At 41.1% G+C, this 25,527-nt stretch overlaps 1 protein-coding gene across 2 annotated transcripts in view; it reads left to right on the top strand.

Moving 5' to 3' along the window:
* BMP1 (bone morphogenetic protein 1) overlaps positions 1-21,814 on the top strand; it is a 142,303-nt gene extending 120,489 nt beyond the window's left edge. For both annotated transcript variants that reach the window (XM_040346152.1, XM_040346153.1), the window contains 4 exons: positions 43-170; positions 5,385-5,598; positions 10,322-10,572; positions 20,085-21,814. In XM_040346152.1, coding sequence (XP_040202086.1) covers positions 43-170; positions 5,385-5,598; positions 10,322-10,572; positions 20,085-20,219 — 728 coding nt within the window. In that variant the 3' untranslated portion in view covers positions 20,220-21,814. The remainder of the gene's footprint in view (positions 1-42; positions 171-5,384; positions 5,599-10,321; positions 10,573-20,084) is intronic.
* Positions 21,815-25,527: the final 3,713 nt, after the last annotated feature.

The following is a 25,527-nucleotide window of genomic DNA, read 5'->3' on the forward strand; positions in this document are numbered from 1 at the left end:
TTTTCTTGCTTATCAGGACTAACTTTGTTTTCTTCATTTTAGCTGGTTGTAACCACAAAGTATTGGCCAGTAATCAAAACATCTCCAGCCCTAACTGGCCAGACTCCTATCCAAGTAAGAAGGAGTGCACATGGCAAGTGACATCCACAGCAGGACATAGAGTCAAACTGGTAAGGCACGAGACACTTACACCCTCCTAAGTTCAATTAAATAGAAGCCCAATATATCATTTGTCTCTGAAAAAAATTGAAAGTAATTTCATCCAGATGTAAGAAGCATATGCTATCCCTCTGTTCTCAGGAAATCTTACTTTGGTGTTAACGCTCTTTTGACTCCTGCCATGATGTATATATTACTTGCACAGTTCAAAGACGACAAGCATCAACTGTATTTATTGTATACGTTTTACTATTGGGATCATTTTCCAATGCAACCAGCATAGTACAGAGTAGAGTGTAAAAATTACTGCGCTAACACTACAACGTGTGTATATGTGTGTATGTAATATATATATATATATATATATATGTAATATGTAATGTAATGTTATATATATATATATATATATATATATATATGTGTGTGTGTGTGTGTGTGTGTGTGTGTGTGTGTGTGTGTGTGTATATATCCAAAACAGGTGGGTTACTTTCCTCTTAAACACTTTTCTGTGGTTAAAGCAATGTCAGTGTGGACTTTAATATATCCACCAATTTCAGATAAGGACAAAAGCTTCAATGCTGCAATCCGTTTACTTGAAAAAAGTTCCAAATGTATAAACTTGTTATTTGTTTGCCAAAGTGTGTGTGTGTGTGTGTGTGTGTGTATATACACGTATAACACACACTTTTTTTCCCCTTAAAATCAGGAGCAAATCGTGGGTGCGTGTTATACGCTGATATCACTTTCTTTTTTACAAACGGGGTGGGTGGGGATCGGGCGGTGGTGTCATGCATTAGCAAGCGTCGATTTGCTGGGACCACGGGTTACCCTAGCAACCTCTGACGCTGCATGCGTGAGTGTGCCGCCCCCTGCTCCTCACCACAGGGAAGACTCCCACTCATGGGCTGCTACTAGGGGCGTGACGTCACGTGCGCCCCGCCCCCTGCTGCTCGCAGTTCCCGGGTCCAGTCTCTCCTTGCGTGTAGGGGTGTGAGGTCATGTGCGCACCCCACCCCCTGCTGATCGCATTTCCCAGTGTTCGGCCGGACACCTGGTCCTGGCTCTCCTTTCAAATAGGAGCGTGAAGTCACCTGCGCGCTCCGCCCCCCTTCTGCTCGCGGGGCCTGGTTCTCCATATCCCGCAGCTTCCGCCCCTTCTGTGTTTTAGTTGCCTCCTGCATTCAAGGTATGTGGGCATGTTAACAGTGATCACTAATGGGTATATTTTTATTATATATATATATATATATATATATATATATATATATATATATATATATATATATATATATATAATTTTGTGTGTGTGCCGCGCTAAGAAAATTGTACATGTAAACAATGTACAAACACAATAAGTGAAAACAACTGTTAAATAAATGCAAGTGATGGCATAAATATACTCTATTAAGTGCATATAAATTGTACGTCAACACAATAAATACATTGATGGTCACAATGAACTAAGTGATCCAAAGCGGTATGTAATGAGAAAGAGCAAGTCCACAAACATCCATGTTGGAATGAATTCCCAACACACTATGCAAGTGTGAGGGAGTGGCAGATAGTTTATACAAATAAGGATGATGATGGGGAAACTGTAGAAGAAACACCCGGGGCTGTGCATCCACTACCCAAGGAGTGGAGTAGGTACTTTACCGTAAGATGTGGACACACGCCAGCGGTGGTGAGTCAGACAAACATGGCATGAAAACAGGATCTCAAACCGTGGTCTCCAGAAATCCAAATGACACCCACAAGTCTCATCCGTCAAATGGTTGGAAGTAGGGTCCTAAACAAAGAATTGGGCTTCCACATAACATAAAAATATATGGGTTTTATTTAAAAAGTACTAAAATCATAACTGTACAATAAAATCAATGTGATGACAAAGTAATACAAATAAGCGCAATGTGCAGAGTTGATCACATTGATTTTGATGTACACATCGTTAAGATGTTGGTACTTTTTAAATAAAATCCATATATTTTTATGCCCTGTGGAAGCCTAATTCTTCTTTTTTTTTTTTTTTTTTATGACTCTACTTCCAACCATTTGACAGATGAGAAACTTATGGGTGTTTGGATTTCTGGAGACCCTTAGGCATCCTCCTGTCTGAACACAATAGCTCAGCAGGGGGGATCTGCTGTACTAACATTGGATTGTTAATACAGCCGCCCCTTCTGAGCGCTTCATGTTTTTTTTTTCTTCCTTTTAGCCCTCTGGGTTAACTTTTCGAAAAATCGAATGTATACCCAGCATAACTAGTGTGGATATAAATGCAAGAGTATGTTCCTGACGCTTGTTAGAGCTGTGAAAGCTGCTTAGATGAGTATAAGTATTCAGACCCCTTTTCACATTTTCCAATTGTTATGTTGCAGCCTGATACTACAGTTCTTAAAATTCATTTTTTTTTTTTCTCATTAATCTAAGCTCTAATTTTAGAAATGTCTGAATTCAGTAAAAAGAGAAAACTGTATTCCTGAAGATGTGGCAACTTATATGGTCACAAGCTTCGAAGAGCTCTGTTTGTACTCTGTACAAGGAGAACCAATATAAGATATTATTTCATTGGTACCAAACCTCAGACCTGCTCCACTCTAATTACCCCTCTACCGATCGCCAGTATTGGCACTGTGGTGGAGAAGTGGGAATGCTATACCACACCTATTGGTCTTGTCCTTTGATTGTCCCCTACTGGCGGATGGTCCACTCCCTGCTCCATTCACTCTTTTTTGATTTTGGGTGCCATTTAAACCTAAGACTTTGCTTTTGGGTCTCCCACCTCCCTCTTTTTCAAAATTGTTAAAAAAAAAAACTCCTAACTCAGGTGTTGACTGCTGCACAGTGCATGGTAGCCCTGAAATGGAAAAAAGTGAACCCCCTCCTTGTTTGACCTGCATTCTAGGATCAGTGATGTGAAGCGGATGGAATACCTGACCACTTCTTTAAATACTTCTCTTGATGCACATATTCAGGTCTGGGAGCTGTGGGATCTGTTGGAGAACCCCATGACTCCCTGACTCAGGGAGGCGGTCTTTTGATGGAGGACCTGGGCTTTGGAGGGATTCAGTTATGGGTGGTGGTCCTTTCTTACTGCTTTCTATCCATCTCTCTATCTATCTCTTCCTCTGTCTTCTTTCTGTTCTTTTTTCCCTCTTCGTTAGTCTGCTCGACCGCCTTCTTCTCTACCTAATTTGGCTACACGTACTGGTGCGGTGTAGACATAGCCGATTCACTAGTGTTCTGAATCGTAACCAGATGATTTGATGTTCATACACATTGTCCATGTCTCACATGACTTGTACGCCTTAACCAAGTCTTTCCACTGGTTGTACCCTAACGGAGTATATTCTCTGCTCTATGCCTACTAAAATTTCATATGCTATCTTGTTTTTTTTCTGTTTGACACTGTTGAAAATCAGTAGAACTCAGTTTTAAAATAAAAAATATGAAAAATCTCATATGTACTTAAAGGGGTTGTTAAGTCTCAAGGTGAAAAACCTGTGCCGCGAGGCCCCCCTTTTTCTTACCTGAACACATTTGTTCCAGCGACGAGCGTGGGCCCAGCAGCTCCAGCCACTGTCTCTCTTCATTGGATAGATGGCAGTAGGAGCCATTACAGCCTCAAGTATTTTTTGGCATGATGCGACAAGCTTTGCACACCTGGATTGGGGAATATTCTACTTTGCAAATCCGCTCGAGCTCTGTCAGGTTGGATGGACAGTTGGTGGACAGACATTATCCGGTCTCTCCAGAGCTGTTCAGTAGGGTTCAAGTCGGGGCTCTGAGCTACACTAGGACATTCACATAGCTGTCCCTGAGCCACTCCTGTGTTGACTCGGATGTGTGCTTAGGATCGTTGTCATGTTGGAAGGTGAAGCTTCAGGTTAGTCTGAGGTCCTAAACGCTGTGGAACAGGTTTTCATTAAAGATATCTCTGTACTTTGCTTCATTCAGCTTTACCTTAACCCTGACCAGTCTCCAAATCCCTGCTACTGAAAAACCTCACAGCATGATGTGGCCACAACCATGCTCCACTGTTGTGAAGGTATTGGGCAGGTGATGAGTGGTACCCACTTTCCTCCAGGCAGAAGGTTTAGAATTGAGGCCAAGTTCAATCTTGGTTTCATCATACCAAAGTGTCAGTCCTTCAGGTCCTTTTCGTTTGCAAACTCCGAACAGGCTTTCATGTGTTTTTGCACTGAGAGGGTTCCATGTAGCCACTCTGCCATTAATCTCAGATCAGGGGAGGGCTGCATGGATGGATTTCCTTTTGGAACGGTCATCTCCACAAAGGATCTCTGAAGATCAGTCAGTGACCATCGAGTTCTTGGTCACCTCTTACCAAGGTCCTTCTCCCCTGATTGCTCAGTTTGGCCAGATGACCAGCTCTTGGAGTCCTGGTTGTGCCAAATGTCTTCCTTTTGAGAAGTTTGCCTTTTATAGAGGTGTGTGCCTTTCCAAATCATGTCCAATCAATTTACGTCATTTATAATAGGTGGATACCATTCAAGGTGTAGAAACATCTCGACAACGATCAAGAGAAATGCGAGGAACCTGAGCTAAATTTCAAGTGTTGCAAAGGGTCTGAAAACTTGTGCCAATGTGATATTTTAGTTTTCCCTATTTTCACTATTGTCTTTGTGGGGTGCTGAGTGTAGATGATGAATGAGAAAAAAAAAATGAATCTAAGCAACTGTAGTATCAGGCTGCAAAAAAAAAGTGAAGGAGGTCTGCACACTATATGAATGCACTGTACCTAGGCACTATTGGAGAGGAAAACTGGTAATACTTCAGATAATGCAGGAAAAGCTTCAATGACCCACGGGGAAACAGATTTGAGTGTGTTCATAAGATTTGACTTTATTCAGTACCACAGTGGCTTATATGCAGAAGAAAGGAGGGAGGGGCTGTGTTAATGCATATGTTTCTAAAAGTTATACAAACTTTCTTATTTTAAACTGCTGATTTTAGTTAACAAAAACTAGCTGATTTCCTTTTACAACAGGCTGCTCTGTGAATCGGCTTAACCACAATAACTCTCAGGGTGTGTTTCTATGCAAACTGTCAGTTATGTCAAAACACGTACATTTAAAAGTTAATTTCTACTTAAAGAAAATGGAGTCAGTTATTTATACATTCTATTACATGTATTTAAAGTGCAAAGTTCTGTTGAGAACTCATTCTATGCATCTCCGCTTCATGCAGATCTTTTGCTTTTTCAGATAGTGAAGGAGGTAGATCTGGAATCCCATCAGGAATGTATTTATGATCATGTTGAAGTTTATTCTGGCACTGATGCTCAGTCCCCTGTCTTAAAACGGTTATGTGGCAGTAAGGTCCCAGAGCCCATCATTGCCCCAGGGAGCAGCATGTTTGTGAAATTTGTATCTGACAATTCCGTACAGAAAAAGGGATTCCTGGCAGAGCTGACAACAGGTGAGTAACATCGGCAAGATAATTTGTTGCCTTAATATCGTTGGTAAAGGTGCCTCTTACTTGAATTTAGTTTTTTGGGGTTTTGATGCAGTAATCAGAATCATTGCAGCATTGCAAACGTTGTTTGCTGGTCACTCTATCCCTGTCTGAAGGAATTGTAATATGCTTTCAAATGTAAGCAGCAGGGCTAAGGTCTTTTTTCACAATTGCCAGGCTCAGTCTTTGCAATGGAGTGAACATTTTGTAGGTTCAGTAGCACTTTTTTAAATGAGCTGCTTCAAATTGTGAAGTGCCAGTTAGGCTTTTGGGGTTAAAGTATATGGAGGTCCACCAGAGAGAGAGACTCATTCTGAGGCCGTTTCTGGTGCATTTGAAAAAGACTGACCATTCCCATTACAATCTGATGTCTGTTAGATTTACCAAGATGGTGTAATGTTAAGGTCATCAACACATATCTAAACCTAAAGTCAAAAATGTAATACATTGAAATTTACCAGTCCTTGGCTATGGTAGTTGTATTTGTTTTCTTTTTTCAGACTAAGAATATTTTCCTGTCTGGCAAGATCAATGGTTATTTTCTGTACTTGTTGAAGTGTTGTTGTCACTTTTGTGAGCTAAACAGGAATGCAAACATCTTTGTGTCTTCTGTAAACTAAAATCTCCTCAGCCCACCATGGAATAAAGATAAGCAAAAGCAGGTGATCTGCCGATATGGTTCCTCCTATCGATATGGTTCCCCCCCTTGACTGCGCAATCCGAGCCGACGGAAATCACCGAACCTGATCAGCTGTTTTTCAGGTGTAGCAACAGGTACAGGGCGACGTGGAATTCGCTGTAAGTGGCCAGTTGGCCTCAAGTCCTCGCTTCGCTCTGACAGCTCGCTGCGCTTGCTCGGCCTCCTGGCTCTTTTTTTAACATCCTTCACAACCACAGGGATGGTAAGGAATGGGCCTGGATGCCGCCCCGAGCCTCGCATGCGCCGTGTACACCTGAAGAACAGACGATCAGGTTCGCAGATTTCCGTGGGCTTTGCCTGCGCAGTCAAGCACGGAACCATATCGATAGGGGAACTAGCTCGACAAGACACCGGCAAGCTTGAAGACAGCCTTGGCTCCCTCCACAGATACAGTGAAGATGTGTGTGTGTGTAGACAGTAAGTGTGTTATCTGCAAGATTACTAATTGGAAGTAAAGGAGAAAAATAAATCTTGATAGTGACTGTCAATGATCAACTTGTAATACAACCCGGTCAGTTTAAAATAGGAAGGAAAGGAAAAACATTTGTGTATAGATAGAGATATATCTATCTATCTATCTATTTTTTACTTGATTACATTCCATCTGTTCTCAGCTGCATACGAGCTTGTAGGAGGAGCACATTTATATTCCCAATGAAAGACTATACAGAGGGGATGTGTCAGGATAAGTCTGATCATTTGAAGGCGAGCAGGCAGAGTTCCCAGCATAGCTAGAGAACTGACCACGATGTTCTCTCCTGCTTAGCGTGGTCTGTTTTTAATAGGGAAGCAGAGGGACTTGCAGGATCACAAGTGATTTCACACAAAGCAAGAAATAAAAAGAACAGGAGACTTTCTCATACAAGTACATGGTACAGCAGACACATCTGGAGTATGAAATTCTGGGATTATAAACACTTTAAATGTGTTACATTTTTGTTTTTGGGTTGACATGTACTTTAACACACTTTTTTTTAATTTGTTCCAATGAGGCAGGCTATTGCACTACATGTAAAGATGAATGTACAATCAGATTGTTGCATATATAATCAGAATAGGGGCACATTCACACCTATGTGTGCGTTGCAGGGAGAATTTCAACATGCACAAGTAGATGTGAACGGGTCCAAATCTCTTCCCTTTTTAAAATCGTTCTAAAGTCTAATTGCTTTTTTTCCCTTGGTTCATTCCTGGCATTAGGCTGGGTTCACATATATGGATCCAGTTTGTAGCCCAGAGTCCGGGATGTTTCTCTTCACAGGTTCAGGTGCAATTTTTTTCCCTGAATTCACACCTAAACCGGACCCAAAAACGCATAGTACCATTTTTAAAACTGTGCCATGGCCGCCCCGCACACATGTTAAACCGCTCCATTAAAAGCCAGTCGCATTCACATGAGTTACAAGCACATCCAATTTGCATATGTGTATATATAAACAAACATGCTAAACTGCAGTGCATAATTGAGAACCAGGCACATAGGATAGAATGGTAGTTCTACTTGAAATGCATTTCTAGGCAGTATAATTTACATTATTTTGTTTAAGGAAAATGGATGCATGACTAGGCCACACGAGTAGGATATAGGGGCTACAGAATGTAAACTAACACTCTGGATTATACATTTCCCAGTTAGCCGGAGAACACTGTGTAAATCCCTAAGAAGGGCCTTTGTATTGGCCAAGGCAAAAGGAAGACTAGGCTGGTCTGTTAAGCCTGCTGTTTTAATATATTATAGTAACAATGATTTATTTATTTTTAAGCCCTTAAAAACTGGCAAAACCCTTTTTTGTGCTTTTTTAGCTTTGTCCAGAGGCTCCCCCACAACCCCAACTGGTCTGCTAATTGATCTCGACTCAGTAGTCCAGAGCATTTGGAATGTGCCAACTTTCTTCAGCACGGCGACAGTGTCTGCAGTTAATAAAAAGTCTTTGCATTGTGAGTTTTCTGCCAAGCTGGATGTCTTGGGCCACCAGAGCAGTGACCAATTAACAGAATTGCAAGGGGGGAAAGGCCTACCAACAACACCGTCACGGGAGGCATTATCCATTTCTTTTATTGCATTGAGAAAACCTTTAACCTATCCTGTTAATAACCACATCCTATCCTGTTTTTCAGTAAGCTCTTAATGTTGACACTTGCTGGGGACCGTTTGATGTCCAGCATCCATTACCATCACTAAAAATACTTGTCTTATTGTTAAATAGGTTCTGGATTTCTCAACTTAATCAGATATTTTCCTTGTCCCTGTTAATAGATTTCTAATATTAAAAGACTAAACTAAAAAATAATTACAGGGAACTGATGTATGTAGAGGAGGAACAACCATGTCACTGTTGGGCCAACTCTGATTCTCTCAGGCTAGTGATCACATGATGAATCGGTTGATCTGGAGCCCAGAGGTGGTTATTCCCAGACTCGTCCTAACCCTATCTATATAATCCTGTTGTGCCCATTGAGGCAAACTGCTAAAGATACAGATGAAATGCATGTAATGGAACGGTTTTGCCTACTAAAGGATTTGCATTTCTATACACCCAGTCTTGACACTTAAATTCTATGTGAAGGTAATGACTAAGCAACTGATATCTATATTGTCCAAGGAGAAATTAAAAGGTTTAAGGCGGAGTACCCATAGCGACTGAGACTTCCCCTTTCATAGGTTTAGCACAGTCAGAACAAAGATTGCATGTTGATTGCTACAGGCCCTGCAAAACACGCTGAAGATTTCCTCAATAAGTAAATAAGCCTCCATATGGTGTTCAGACAATTTATTTTTATTTTTTTGCTAAAGCTTAAAGGGTCACTAAAGGAATTTTTTTTTTTAGCTAAATAGCTTCCTTTACCTTGCTGCAGTCCTGGTTTCATGTCCTCATTGTTCGTTTTTGCTTTGATGTTGCTGTAAATCCTCTCTGTTTTGGACACTTCCTGGTTGCCTGTTTCCTGATAACCACAGTACTGGGAGATTTCTCACGGTGGTCACTAATCAAGGAGCTGTGTGTAAAACGAAACTGGATTGGTGCTGAGGAGTTTTAGACAAAGTATCACTGCTCTCTATTGGCTGACTGCCCTCTAGTGGCTCTCTGTACATCAGAGAACCAGCAAACAACAGCAAAAACGAAACTACACTGCAGGCACATTATATGATTGTTTTTTTATCTATTTTTAATCATTTTTAAAAGGAATCAGTTAACTATTATGTCTCTATGCCCTGTAAACAGTCATTTCAGCTAAAAAAAAAATTCCTTTAGTGACCCTTTAATATGTTTAAGATGCTCATATTTACGAGAACTAACACATAAGTGAAGGGACGTAAAAATTTGCTGCTTCTCCTCACTGCCACTTAACATCTGGGTTTCTGGTATTTTACTAATGGAGTGCTAAGAAGAAAGCCACCGCACACCTGACAAATCACTCCATTCCACATTGATTAGGAGAATGGATATCCTCAAGCTTGACATTGACAGCCCTTGTAAAGGACGGCCCCTCTGATGGATTTCACCCATAGGGTTTAGTCAGAGATGTAGAACTAAACCCTGAGGGTGAAAAGCATTAGCGAGGCAGTCCTAGATGAGGGCTGTCAATGTCAGGATTGTTGGATATCCTTCCTAATAAATGTGGACACCAGTGAGCCCTCTGGTGTGCAGTGGCTTTCTCCTTGGCGCACATCGCAAGTGAAGCTATGATATGGGCTCAGGCTCATGGCTCAAATAGCTGTTGGTTGGAGAAATTGCCCAGTTTGACAATTAGATTGTTTTGGACTCCCTTTCTAACCTTACACTAGTGCCCATGGGACAGGCTCTCTAGAGAAAACCCCAGCAGGTAACAGTAGATGGAGATTGTAACTGTAGTACATTGCTGTTGCTCTGTTGACTTATCTTGCGTAAAGTTGCACACCACAAATGTGCCTCTAAAATCTAGATATAGCCATTGTGACACCATAATGTTTTTTGTTTTGTTTTTTATCTGCGATATTTCTATTCACAGAGTGTGGAGGAACGCTGCAGGCAGAAGTTAGAACCAAGGATCTGTACTCCCATGCCAAGTTTGGAGATGATATACATCCATCCGCAACAGAGTGTATATGGCACATTGTGTCTGAGGGAAAGTATGGAGTAGAGCTGGTCTTCCAGAGTTTTGAGCTAGAGGAGGAACAAGACTGTGGATATGATTATATAGAGCTGTATGATGGACCAACTGAGGGAGCTCCCAGGATGGGGCGATACTGTGGGTCAGGGGTATGTATGCTGTAACCTGATTTAATGTACACCATGTGTAACATCAGAGGATCCATATGTGCTTTTGCTATTTAGTTCTTCTAGTACAGATGTGTCATATGTTTCTATGACCAGGGGTTGGGAGCCACAGTTTGCACAATTTTGTATTACCGGTAAATATTCTGTGATGCAGAAGTAGCCATATATTCGTATAAAAGTGTATGCTTCTTGTGGAGGAGTAGGGCGTCACATGATGAGATTTTCAGTACAACTGTAAATCTGTACTGATTTTCAGTACAACTGTAAATGGTGTAACTATATATATATATATATATATATATATATATATATATATATATATATATATATATATATATATATATATATATATATATATATATATATATATATATATATATATATTATGTAGCAATACACACCAATTTGAGCATGTGCAGTGCCCCCCAAGGCACTGTTCTAGCAGAAGATGGATTAGGGACTGTGGAAGGAAGGGGAGGATGAGAGAAGACATGATCAAACTCAACAAAAAGCACTGATAATTTCCCTTTGGAATTAATAAAGTAATCTGAAGCCACCACACCTGTACTGGACTGTGTGGTGTCCACCGTAATATTCATGGCAGTCACTGAAGGCGATTTAGAAGGCTTTAACCACTTGCCGACCATAGTACATCCTCGCTTTGCATGGGTTACCGGTATCAAAATTTTGATTTGATTTTGAGTGGCTAAACACTGAAAAAAATAAAAATAACAATTAAAATAATTTAACAGTGCTCCCCTCGTCCTGTGCTTATGCACAAAATGCAAATAAATGCGTTACTCCTGCATGCATATGTAAACAGTCACCACACCACACGTGGGGTATCGCTGCAAACTTCATTGAGACCAATAAATCTAACCACAGACCTCCTGTTTAACTCCAAACTGGTAATTTGTAAAGGTGTTTAAAGCATTGCCTATGGAGATTTTTAAGTACCGTAGTTTGGCGCCATTCCACGGGCAGATGCAATTTTCAGTGTAACATCTTTTATGTTTTACAAAAGAGAAGTGCAAGTGTCAGAATTGGCCTGGTTGGTAAGTGGTTAAAAATATGGCTTAAATGTCACTTTACAAGCCAACTAGACCATGGAGATCCTCTGGGGTGTAGAAAATGCCTGCCCAGAAACCCGATCACTTGCATCGGCATCAATACTGTAATGCCGTGTACAGACAATCGGACATTCCAACAACAAAACTGCGGATACATTTCCGAGGCATGTTGGCTCAAACTTGTCTTGCATACACATGGTCACACAAATGTCAGAAATGCCGAACGTCAAGAACGCGGTCACGTACAACTCGTGCGACGGCACTAGAAAAGGGAAGTTCAATACCAGTAGTGTTGGTAGACGTTTTGGTGAGGGACTATTCGCATTTTTCAGCCTCATGCTTTTCAGTCCGTTACAGCGCGACAAATGTGCTGAATGGCAGTTTTACCAGACCAAGTGCTTCTGTCTCGTACTTGATTCAGAGCATGCGTGGAATTTTTTGCATCGGAGTTGTCCACACACGATCAGAATTTACGAGAACGGATTTTATTGTCGGAAAATTTGAGAAACGGCTCTCAAATTTTTGTTGGAAATTCCGACAGAAAATGTCCACTGGAGCCTACACATGGTCGGAATTTCCGACAACAAGCTCCCATCCAACGTTTGTTGCTGGAAATTCCGAGCATTTGTACTCGGCATAAGATTGCAATACCAATAAGATAACCGCACAGGTCCAGCGCTACTGTGTGTTTCCACTTTCCTCAACTTAAACAATGTCTGCCTTCCCAACTATTTTCAGTGGACTACAAAAAGCATCCCCCAGTGTTAAAGAAAACAGAACAGTGGTAGTTATTCGACAGTGAAATCATTCTAGTATGAAATTGTTGCTTCTCCTTGGATGCTGCACAGTGAGAGCGTGTTTGCACGCTGGGACAGGAAGTGTGGTGCTCGTAGGATTACCAGATATAAAAAAGCATGTAAATATTACAGCAGCCACATCTCTGGACTTCTAGGCTGCAGTATATTACATGTTTGCTCTTGGACATTTGGAATCTGATCTATGCCAACTGAAAATGTTTTTGTTGCCTAAAGGACACCTGTCATGGTTGAAATGTGTGGCCTGTCATTGTTGGCCGACGTGTGATAATTGTCAGAATTCCTAGCTGTCTTTTTAGCTTGTGTCGTTTCTAAATCACTGACCCAGAAAAGGCCTGCAGTAAGTGAAGTTATTAGAACCCCTGATGTGCACGCTTGGATCAATGACTCAGAAAGTAGACTTATTATAGCCAGGCAACTGCATTTTTTAGGAGGTCAGTAGTTTATTTTTCTTGTACTAGTTTTTTTACTAAGTATCCATAAATCAGCGTTGAACGAGGTGTGTAATGCATAGTCAGCGAAAAAGCTTTGCAAAACAAGCTTTTTTTTTTTTTTTTTTTTTTTTTTCACTGTAATCTCCTTTAGTGTCGTCAGTCATGACCCTTTCCTTCTAGAGAAAGGAGTTCTGTGCAATTCACTGACTGCTGGGAGGCTCCAGGAAAACCAATTTAGATCAATTCACCAGCATAACAAGAACATCCTTCAGATACATTTACTAGAAAAACAAAAGTATAATCTCGTATATCGTGCTCGTGGCATTCCTATTACATGGGTGTAAAGGTCATTTTATCTATCCCTGTAGAACAGAATGCCAGAATCTGGCCTACATCATACATACATTTCCAGAGTTGACTTGCATAATAGATATAAAAGTGTCACTGATCCATTTTTCCCCATCCTATAATTGGCCAGTCTGTTCAGCAAAAGTGTCGGTTACATGGGTTGGAACCAGTGGCGGCCACTCTATTGGGGGAGCCCTCCACCTAATCTACATGCAGGGCACCGGACGCATGTTTTTTTTACTGTTTTTTTGTTTTTAAGCACATGATTAGAGACAATTTTAGGTTTTAGATTATTTCCCTTTTGGTATGCGCATTAGTTCCCCCCTTTTTTAATTGGAGCCAATTGTCTTAAAAAAGGGTGGGCTTGGGGCACAGAGCGCTACGCCCAAAGACCACCCAGTGTAACAATAGCCAATTAATATTCGCTATGGTTCCTGCTTCTCCTCCCGGCCATTCAAGAAGCGGGTCTTAATACCCGATTGCCGAGAAGAGGTGACCGTATTGGCAGAAGCAGGGTAGAAGCTGCCGAGGAGGAGACGCAGGGGAAAGCTGCCCACAACAGGATGGGCTAAGTGCGGGGCTGGTGGGTGGACTGCCAAGCGAGGGGGGGTGTGGAGGTTTGACTAACCAGTACGACGCCCCACCCCACAATTTTTTTTTTTTTTTTTTTATCTAACTTGGGACAAACCTAAACTAAAGAACATCTTCCTCTGGAAGATGTAAATAACTGCCTCATTCTATATTGAAAACCTAGGAAAGATTTTTGGCTGTACTTTCCAGTATTTTACTACTGCTCTTATTAAAGCAATATCATATACAGAATTAGACTGGAGTTGTATCCAGCTAAGCATTTTAATCATTTAGTTTTTCAAGGATTTGGAAACTGATTTGGCAAAAACTTTCCTCTACTCAAGACATTTATATAATGCTCTGGAAGTGAAATGTCAGATCTAGCAGTCCGGCTGTAGCTCTGTTTGATCGCCATGTAATTGCTCTTTTCATTTCGGTACAAGTAGTCGTTTGAGGTGCAGCGTTCTGCTGACACACTGGCTGTTTGCATACGCAAAATGAATGGTTACGTTTAAGGTCAGGAGACCTAACAAGAGAGTGTTCTGTGGGCCTGGAGCTTCCAGGAAATTATTTAGGCAGCTTGTAGAGACACCTGGGTTTCCCATTAACGTACAGAGGGTTATGCCGCTTACACACCATCACTTTATGTGATAAAAAAAAACGACGTTTTTAAAGACGTCAATTTAAATGACCGTGTGTGGGGGGAAAACTTTGTTTTATGTCTTGTGAAAAACGACCAAAAAAAAATTGAAGCATGCTTCAATTTTATGTGTCGTTTTTCAAACCGTCGTTTTATGTGTCACAGAAATTGACCGTGTGTAGCAAAAAACTATGTTTAAAACAACGTTTTTAAACCTGCGCATGCTCAGAAGCTAGTTATGAAGCTAGCTTCAATGGAAAAAAGTGGTGAACGTAACCTCGCTTTGCTAGAGCATTGTGAAAAAACGATGGTGTGTAGGCAACGTCGTTTTTGAAAATTGAAGTTTCAAAAACGTCGTTTTTTACTTCAGAGAAAATGTCGTTTTTTTCCATCGCATAAAGTGATGGTGTGTACGCGGCATAAGTCCTGTCCCTTCTAGACTCTGGAGATATATTCATGTGCTGTATGTCCTAAAATACAAGAGTGTGAATTTTCTTCAGTCAAGGCAGTCCTTCAGACATCAAAATGAGTTTAATGATAAATTCCAAGCATATACTTAAATAGGAAACCGCCTAAATGATCGTTATGTTGAATATACACTTTTTTTTAACCACTTGCCTACTGGGCACTTTCACTCCCTTCCTGCCCAGGCCAATTTTCAGATTTCAGTGCTGTCGCGCTTTGAATGACAATTGATTTACAGGTCATAACAATTTGGGTACAGCATTGCAGAATTTTTTTATTACATTTATTTTTTATTTTTAGACAGAGCTTAATTTTGAGGGTATTTAATCTCCACTGGGTTTTTTATTTTTTGCTAACCAAAGGATTTTTTATTTTTTTTGTAATTTTTCTCCTTCACTGATGTGCATCGATGAACCGGACAGGCACTAATATGCAGCACTGATGGGCAATAATAGGCAGCACGGATACACTGGGCACTGACAGGCATCACTGGTGGGCACTAATGGGGCAGCTAATGTCAGTGGGGATGTTTCCGCTGAGGAATGCTGCTTACTTGCTCTCCTTTCTTCACGTGCTGTCAGCATGAGGAAAAGAATGGCGATATCTGGCATTTCCTGTTAACTATGTGATTGGACACAGCTGATCACATGGTGAAGAGCCTACAGGATAGACCTTTTTCCGTGATCAGTGATGCGCTGTGTCCGAGTGAAAGAAAATAGAATTCAAGGTGCACTTGTTGGGTCCTACTGGTCGAACAAACAACTATAAGAAGGGCAGAAATTCACCTGTAAGGCCTCGTACACACGACAGAGATTCTCGGCAGAATTCGCCGAGAAACTCGGTCAAAACCCGGATTCTGCCGAGAATCTCTGTCGTCTGTACAGTTTTGGCTCGATGGAGCCGCCGAGGAACTCGACGAGAAAATAGAGAACATGTTCTCTATTTTCTCGTTGGCCGCGTTGTTCTATAGGAGAAGGCGGCCCGCCGAGCTCTTCGGCGGCTTCATCCCAAAACGAGACGAGGAACTCGACGTGCCAAGCACGTCGAGTTTCTCTGTCGTGTGTACGAGGCCTGAGGATAAAGGTTAGAGGGGATGATTGTTTGCCCCTCTTTTCACATTGATGTAATGGTGTGATGTTGCTATCTTTCTGGCAACACTGTGTAACCCTAATCTTGTGAGAAGACTCTTCAGCACATTCTAGCCAACAAAAAAAAGCCTTGATCCAAAGTACACCACCTTTTTATTTGTATTTTTTTATTTCCACAACTTGCTGTTCATGCCCCATGAGCTGTCACTATAATTATAAACAAAGGTCCTCCGAGATCTGAAAGTAATTGCAAGGGTTAAGAGGCTGCTTTAGATACAAATATGCCATATCCCAGTGTTCAGGTCATAATATATGTGAGACCGGCATAATGTGTTCTGATGCGGTCTCCATGACAACAGAACAGAAAATAAGTTCTGGCATCTGTTTACATTTGGGAAGGGTAAAGCTGGAAAGAGCCATCTTTATTCTTTGTTATCCGTCTTTATGCCTAATTTGACATCTGTAACAAGTGAATCTGAGAGCCATATGTGTGGACACGTGACGAGATTGCCGTCGCAATCAATCACTTTACATCGTTCCTACATTCTTGTAGCTTATCTAGAATGGGTAAAGTAAACAAAATCTGATTGGATGCTATAAAAGGATGCTGTTTTTAAATAATTTTGCCTATAGTTCTACTTTAAAGCGGGAGTTCACCCATTTATTTATTGTTTGACCTTAAGCCGTACTTACCGTTTTCAAGATGCATCTTCTCCGCCGCTTCCGGGTATGGGTCTTCGGGAGCGGGCGTTCCTTCTTGATTGACAGTCTTCCGAGAGGCTTCCGACGGTCGCATCCATTGCGTCACTATTAGCCGAAAGAAGCCGAATGTCGGTGCGGCTCTATACTGCGCCTGCGCACCGACGTTCGGCTTCTTTCGGAAAATCGTGACGCGATGGATGTGACCGTCGGAAGCCTCTCGGAAGACTGTCAATCAACATAGGAATGCCCAGTCCCGCAGCCCATACCCGGAAGAAGATGCATCTCGTAAACGGTAAGTACGGATCATATTTTAAAACATCTAGCCGATTCCCCTAGACAAAACGAGACAAAATGAGCATCCATCTAAGGGGAAAAAGTAATATATACGGGTGAACCTCCGCTTTAACACATAATCACTGCAGTACGACTGATTGGATCTTTTTGCTGCTACTCCCTTCTGCAGTCTGACCTCTATCGTATAGGCACTGCAGGGAGAGTATACCCTTTCCGTTTTAGCTACGAGTTGCAAGAAAAATTAGCTCAATTCCCCCATCAGACTTTAAAAGGGGAATCCTTATGGAGCTATTGTGTTCTGCTGGCAGGGACAGCTATTGCAGCCACTAGCAATAATCGCCTTGAAAATCTGGCAGGCTACATTTAGCCTGCCCATACATTAGACCTGCATGACTAATCGTTTAAATATCTCGATTCAACCCCACACACGATCTTAATCCAGCATTTCCATGATTCATGTAGCAAAAAGTGTGGCACAGTTCCCTGCTCCCAGCTGTCAAAAAAAAAAAAACAGCCAGCAATGTTTGTCAATAAAGCAGAGAGATAAAAAGAAACATTGCATCTTTCAATGGGATCAACAGATCAAAGGGATGAACTTTGGTCTGCAAATGAGGTCAGTTTAACCACTAAAAGGAGAAGTACAGCCAAAGATTCAGTTCATTTTGCACTCCTGTGACCCGTTTTCAGCAGGGAGAGGGCTGAAGTCCGCTCTCTGCTGACATCAGTCGGTCCAGGCTCGAGTGTCTTCACGAGCATGGAGTCTGGATCCACCGCAGATCAGGGCAGAGCAGTCAGCAGCTCTCTGCTCGGGGAGCTGTGAGAACAAAGTGATTGGCGGTGTTCAATCGCTCGGTTCTCAATGTAAATGCCCCGGGGGACAGATGCTGCATCCAGCTAGGCAAGTATGAATAAAAAAATAAAAAAACTTTTTCTGGCACTTGTTGCTTACAAGTTAAACCTTTTGTATTAAAAAAAAATAAAAATAAAACATTACTTAAAATCCCCAAATATATATATTTACCCTAGAGAATAAAGTTGCAATATTTTGTTATACTGTATTTGAGCAGCGGTCTTTCAAACGCAATTTTTTGGGAACAATTACACTTAAAGTGGATGTAAACCCGAATTTACATTTTTTTGATGTCACAATGTACAGTATAAGATTTCCTATCATCTGTGCCCAGTCTTGCCACACAGTTAATCCAGCTCTGAGCAATCCTCTATTGTTCAGTGAAATAAAACAGACTTACAGAGAAAAACCTTAGTCCGTTCCGTCCCCTTGCTGTGAGTGACAGGTTATTTACATATCTCATGCACTAGCCTGAGACCGACATTATTTTTTAAATCCCACCCCCGCTCCTTTTCTGAAGTCATGTGGTTACTTTTCTGGATTTTGACTGGATGTTGGTGATCATAGCAGAATTTAGTGTAAGGAATACACAGGAAACAATGCATGTTAAAAAGGAGAGTGTAGAGGAGGGCGGGGGAGTCTACTGACATCACGGATCTACCCACAGAGCTCCAGACAACAGATCCACCCACAGAATCTGCAGTTTTTCAGTTCTTATAACAGACAGAGGGGAAACATTTGACAGGTAAGGATACATGCAGGAGGCACTATGGCAGTAGTTTAGAAAGGATGAGAGTGGGTTTACATCCACTTTAAAATAAAAAATAAACGGAAAAGTTAGCACAATTTTGTTGTATAATGTGAAAAAAATGTTTTTAACCACTTAAGGACCTGCACATATACGTCGGCAGAATGGCACGGCTGGGCACAAGCACGTACCTGTACGTCCGCTTTAAGTGCCCAGCCGTGGGTCCCGCGACCCGGTCCGAAGCTCCGGGACGCACGGACCCGATCGGAGTCCCGCGATCGGTCCCCGGAGCTGAAGAACAAGAGCTGTGTGTAAACACAGCTTCCCCGTTCTTCACTGTGGCGCTGTCATTGATCGTGTGTTCCCTGATATAGGGAAACACGATCAATGATGTCACACGTCCAGCCCCGCCCTCCTACAGTTAGAAACACATATGAGGTCACACTTAACCCCTTCAGTGCCCCCTAGTGGTTAACTCCCAAACTGCAATTGGCATTTTTACAGTAAACAATGCATTTTTATAGTATTTTTTTGCTGTGAAAATGACAATTGTCCCAAAAATTTGTAAATTGTCTGTGTCCACCATAATGTCGCAGTCACGAAAAGAATAGCTGGTCGCCGCCATTAGTAGTAAAAAATGTAATTAATAAAAATGCAATAAAACTATCCCCTATTTTGTAAACACTATAAATTTTGCGCAAACCAATCGATAAACGCTTATTGCGATTTTTTTTTTTCTTTTTTTTTTCTTTTTTTTTTTTTTACCAAAAATAGGTAGAAGAATACGTATCGGCCTAAACTGAGGGGAAAACGTTTTTTTATATATTTTTGGGGGATTTTTATTATAGCAAAAAGGAAAAAATATTGAATTTTTTTCAAAATTGTCGCTCTATTTTTGTCTTTTAGCGCAAAAAATAAAAACCGCAGAGGTGATAAAATACCACCTAAAGAAAGCTCTATTTGTGGGGGAAAAAGGACACCAATTTTGTTTGGGAGCCACGTCGCACGACCGCGCAATTGTCAGTTAAAACGACGCAGTGCCGAATCGCAAAAACTGGCAGGGTCCTTTTACCTGCATTTTGGTCCGGGTCTTAAGTGGTTAAGAACCAGCCACGATTGAACAATCTATGGCATGGGTGCTCAACCGATAGCCCTCCAGCTGTTACCGAACTACAATTCCCATCATGCCTCTGAGAATCATGCTTGTTGCGATCAGCTTTGCAATGCCTCATGGGATTTGTAGTTCCAGAGGGGCCACAGGTTGAGGATGCATGGTCTATGACCAGCTTTAATGGTGTATTAATGAATACAAAGCTGAATTTGTGTCCCTCATATCTGCTTATACACAAAAACATTTCCAAAACCTGAACTGTGCATGTACAACGCAACTGATAATTGAAGTCCACTTTTATTGTTGAATGTCCCCTGTTTATAACCAGTTCATGATCGGTTACATTTTGTTCTCCACAGCCCCCGGAGGAGGTGTATTCTACAGGAGAATCTCTGACCGTCCGATTCCACTCTGATGACTCGATTAACAAAAAGGGATTTCACATACGATACACCAGCACTAAATTTCAGGACACGCTTAATGCCCGCAAGTGACACCCAGCCACCCTCTACCCCTCTGCCTTGTTGTTTTCTGGGACCAAGTCCACCTATACTGGGGACGATTCCTGACCTGCAGGACCCCAACCTCTGATTCAATGGATATGAGGTGGCAAGCGGCACCACACAGGATAAAGGACTAGAAGATCCTCAGGGATATCTAAGGGCACAGACTCTTCACTGGCAGATGGACAAACCTTTTCCTATATATGTCTTTTTACATATCTACATGGACATACATGACAAAGGCTCTGCCTGAACACACTAATCCTGTGCTGAGTGCTGGTTAGGGAACAACTTTTATCCTGTGAATTTTTCTTTCTGAATTTTTAAAGGGCCACTAAACTTAAACCACAAGTTGCCTTTTCATAAATAAGGCATCCATAACATTCAGAGTTGTATGTGAGTCTTCATACAGTAACCGCGCAGGAAGCTTCTCACATTTTTATTCAAGTCTTTAATGACCTCAAAAAATATTTTGCATAAGAGGTTGGCTGTCTATAGGGTCTTAAAATCAAATTGATAAACCCCAACACCTTTTTTAATAAAACGTGCAGGGAATGAAGTACAAATGCAGTAGTCCACTTGAACCAACCCAAATTCACTTTACAGGCCAGGTATGGGTGGTTCACTTTGCACTTAGTGTTTTGCTTCCTACACGATTTTCTAGAATAAATCTGATTATATGTAGCAGAATACCACTCCATCTTCTTCCTATATCACCCATTCTGTTTTATGTTCAGTGCAGCTGCTGAAACAATCGCATATGGCTCTGTATATGTTACTAAGAGGTGCTTTTATATAACGTATTGGGACATTTTTTTTAAAAACAATCTCAGAGCTATTTATCGTGGGAAATTATATTTATGTTTGTTCTGCATGAAAGGGGCAAACATTCATGGCATTGAGCCATTTTCTCTCTAGTTTGAATGTTATTCATCCATACAGAATAGTGAATCTGTAGAATCTCATATTATGGCCACTATGATCATAGGAAACAAATATTTACTATGATCCTCAACTCCACCTTGTGGCCATCATGCAGTATTTTCCCGATTCACTATGTTCTGTAGGAATATTCACATTCAACCTGGAGAGAAAATAGTTTAGTACCGTTTGTTTTGCCTCCTTTCGCACAGAATAAAATGTACATGCAGGTTCAAAGGATGAATAGCTCTGCATTTTTTCTTCTTCTATCAATGCACCCCTAATTTTGTGTATGTTTTTAGGTTTAGCGGTCCTTTAATTAAATTCTAATGGCCAGTAAGATGGGTCTGGCTTTTGAAGCTTTTCTATATAGTCCTGAAATGGGCACTTTTTTTTTCTTTCTTTTTTTAAAACCATTTTTACTGACACCCGTTGTCTAATGTCTCGCCATTTTGTTCACACCTCTACAACCCCAACCCTCCCCAAAAATCAACCTTCAAGGCTTCTGTTACTCTATAGGCATTTCTGTGCTTCAGCCAGTGTGGGTAAGAACAGGATTGTAGTCACTGAGCCATCCAGAAGCTTCTGAACCCACCTAACTCAGTGAGAGCGTCTGCTATGAATGTGTAAGCTATGGACTCATTAAAGATGTTCACCACTGTGAATCTTGAGTGTCGGGCCAGTGCTGTGCTCACAGAATTCTGGCAATAGTGTAAAACCTACACCAGAAAAGATCGTAAGGTGAATGCACATGAATGGAATGACTGACAATTTTTTTTATTTTTATTTTTTGGAGTATTCGCATTTTAAAACACAACTGTATGTATGCCATGTTTGCAATAAGTACAGGCAATGGAAAGACTGTGTGGTATTTATGTACTTCATTGTCTGCGGTGACCTCTGCCTATTGCTGTTTCCTGAGCACCTTTTTTGTTTCCTGTTGTTTTTTTTGTTTTTTTTCTGAACGAGGAGTGTGGCTGGCCTGTGAGACAGATTGATGTGTCATTATATTCCACATAGATGATGGTTCTTTAAGGCCTGATTCACACCTATGCATTTTTAGTTATTTTTTGCAGATTTGCACTACAGCACGTGTTCCGTAGGAAACCATGTTAAATGGACTGTAGTGCAAATCTGCAAAAAGCACTAAAATGCATAGGTGTGAATCGAGCCCAACAGATCCTTGGTCCAGCAGTTTGGATCTGCGGGTGAGGTGTGGCGTGGGACAGAAAAAAAAGCAGACGTTGCAGATTTCTGTACATCGCAGCTCACCTTAAGTCTGCATTTTAGTGTCAAATGGGCACATAGAAACCAATTTGTTTTCTATGTGCCCTTGCGAATATCTGTTTTTCTAGTGCAAAAAACTGTTGATCTGTTGGGCTCATTCAGACCTGTCCTGTCTGATGCATTATGTCTTGTGTTACCATGCAATTCGTTAAAGGGTTATTTCAACTTTTTTAGAAAAGGTGAACTAATACTGTATCCCTGGTTCTTGCTTGTCTTACCTCTGTGAATGATGAGCTGTTGGTGCCCATGCATCCGGTCCAGCGGTCTGAGAATTTGGAATATTCGCACTTCTCCCTCTTATTTCTGTAGAACAGATCAGAGCCATGCTCTATTTCTGTGCTGACCAGTAAGAAAAAAGAGGGAGAAGAGCAGGAATGTTAATTTCCTTGACCACTGAAGTTGGCTGCATGGACATTGGGCAGTGCATTACCCACTGAAGTGGGTGATGAAATTGTGAACTTTAAGGCTTGATTCACACCTATGCATTTTTAGTGCTTTTTGCATTTCTGGAGATTTTGCTCTACAGAACGTGTTCCATAGGAAACCATGTTAAAGGACTACCGCTCCAAATTAATAGAACTGCAGTATGTGTGTTGAGGTTAAGCTAGGCTTAAAATAACATTACCACAATGCATAGGTCTGGTTGGACCCTAAAGGCTAATTCCAGCCAAGATTGTGTTTTTTTTTTTTTTTTTTAAGATTTGGATACGTTTTTGATCTAGTAAAAGAGAGTTCACATTTCTATCAGGTATTTTTCTTGCCTGGCTCCAATTGGGAGAATTACCTTTCCTGTTCATATGATGCTTTTTATAAGGAAAGGATGCCACCCTAACAGGAAGTTACAGGCAGTAAAAAAAATTGGAACCCTTCCTACAAGTGGGCTTTTGTTGTGGTCTGTGACCCTGTTGGCAAGTTTTCCCATTACTTCCTGTCTTTACAGGAAGTTGGTAAAATCTATGGGAAAATTTTAAAGGATGAGGCGCTAGTGATGTTCAGTGAATCAAAAATGCAAATAAATAGCAAGTTTAAAGTCCATGTGATAAATCCCAACACCAAAATTGTGATGCTCAAAATCATATTCCTAGTTCTTCACCACCAAGTGCTCAATAGATAAATTATGACCCCTTTTTACAGGACGATCAAACAGTGATTCTGGAATACCAATTGATTCCACTGACGGCACAGTTCCACTCTACTGTCCCCTCGAGATGAAACTGGGATTGAAAAAATTACGCCACAAGAGACAGAGGTAGGTCTCATAGTGTATTTTTAATAGATAAAAACAAATGGCAATTACACTCACATGTTACAGTGCTGATCCGGGTACCAGGTATAATCGGCATGTGCAAGCCGCTTGCACATGCTGATTACACCTGGTGCCTGGATTGGCACTGTAACATGTGAGTGTAATTGCCATTTGTAATTTGCTTTTATCTATTAAAAATACTACACTATGAGACCTCCCTTTGTCTCTTGTGGAGTCATTTTTCCAATCCTAGTTTCATCTCGAGGGGACAGTAGAGTGGAACTGTGCCGTCAGTGGAATCAATTGGTATTCCAGAATTGCTGTTTGACCTTCCTGTAAAAAGGGGTCATAATTCTCTGGTGAGTGGCCATTCATCTATTGAGCACTTGTGGTGAAGAACTAGGAATACGATTTTGAGCATCACAATTTTGGTGTTGGGATTTATCACATATGGACTTTTAACTTGCTATTTGCATTTTTGATTCACTGAACGTCACCAGCGCCTCATCCTTTAATATAATTTTCCCATAGCATTTGGTGACCTGTTCACTTTAGGGGCAGCTTCCATTATGTTCACTGATTTCGCAGGGCACCATTCATTGTTTTAAAATCTATACTGAGGAAAATACAGGGGCTGCCATTGCTGACCTCCTGAAAATGCTATTGGCCTGGCTTTTAATACTTTCTCCGTGACTGACTTGCAACAAGTATGCAGATCAGCAAAGCCTGAGTGAAGTCAGAACTGATCTAGTTCATATCTGCTCCAGGTCAGTGGTTCAGACATCAAAAATTTCACATGAGTCAAGCAACCGACCATTTCTAAAGGAGAGGTCAGCAGTAGCATTTTCCATACAGCGTAATATACATTTTATAGTAAATTCTCAGTATTTAAAACCATATGTCGCATAATGCAGAAGTGACATCACCAAGGAATGGTGTCACAAGGAGATCAGTGCCCTTGTTGTCTTAAAGCACACCTGTTATGAGAGCAGTAGGAAGATGCCATTGCTGGTCTCTTTCTGAAAATGCTAGTTCTTTGGTTATATCTGACTCCAGAACTATTGAGTTCCAGACCTGGAGCATTTCCTCTGTCTGTACTGGTTCGTGGTCAATGCCTGAGAAAGCACAGAAGCCAAGGGTTTAGTATGTCGGCAAGACAACCAACATTCTAAAGTAGAGGTCGGCAGGGGCAGCCTCCCATGTGTCTCTCATGCCAGAGGTACCTGTAAAACCTATGCAGAACTTGCCACTGAAGGTGGCATAGATGGTAGCAAAAGCACCTTCCAGTGGCCATCACAGCCTGAACATTGGAGTTAAACAAAACCGTAAGTCACAGTGATAAAACAATTTGCAGCCAGTTTCAGAACCTATTTCCATGAAGAAAACGGAACCAAGCTTTTCGTACTTTTTGTGCTAAAGTTCAAAGACCCTGGCAGGTCTTATCTTTAGATGTTTCCTTGAAAGATGGGCAGATGTCTCGTTGTTTGCTATTCTTTGTTAGACATCAGTCCTTTTATGAAAAGCTTAACAGGAAAGTGCAGACTAATTTTGGCTCAGGGCACCTGCATCTGGCTGATAGGAACACAGTATCATCTCATTATTTATTGCAGCTTACTGGCTTCTCACTACTCTGTTGTCAATTGTGCAGCCATCAACTAAATAAAGCTTGTGTCTACATACAATTCAGATAGTTATTAAGTCATAGAGAGAAGTTCCGCTTTAATGGACTACACTGTATTCAATCAACCTTGACCATTTTTAATCCTTGCGCTGCTAGCATTAATACATTGATAGGAAAGTATATTATATTTACTTGTTTTTAAACTTTTATTTTTTTATCCAGCT

The sequence above is a fragment of the Rana temporaria genome, chromosome 3, assembly GCF_905171775.1.
Source record: "Rana temporaria chromosome 3, aRanTem1.1, whole genome shotgun sequence".
Taxonomy (NCBI): Eukaryota; Metazoa; Chordata; class Amphibia; order Anura; family Ranidae; genus Rana; species Rana temporaria.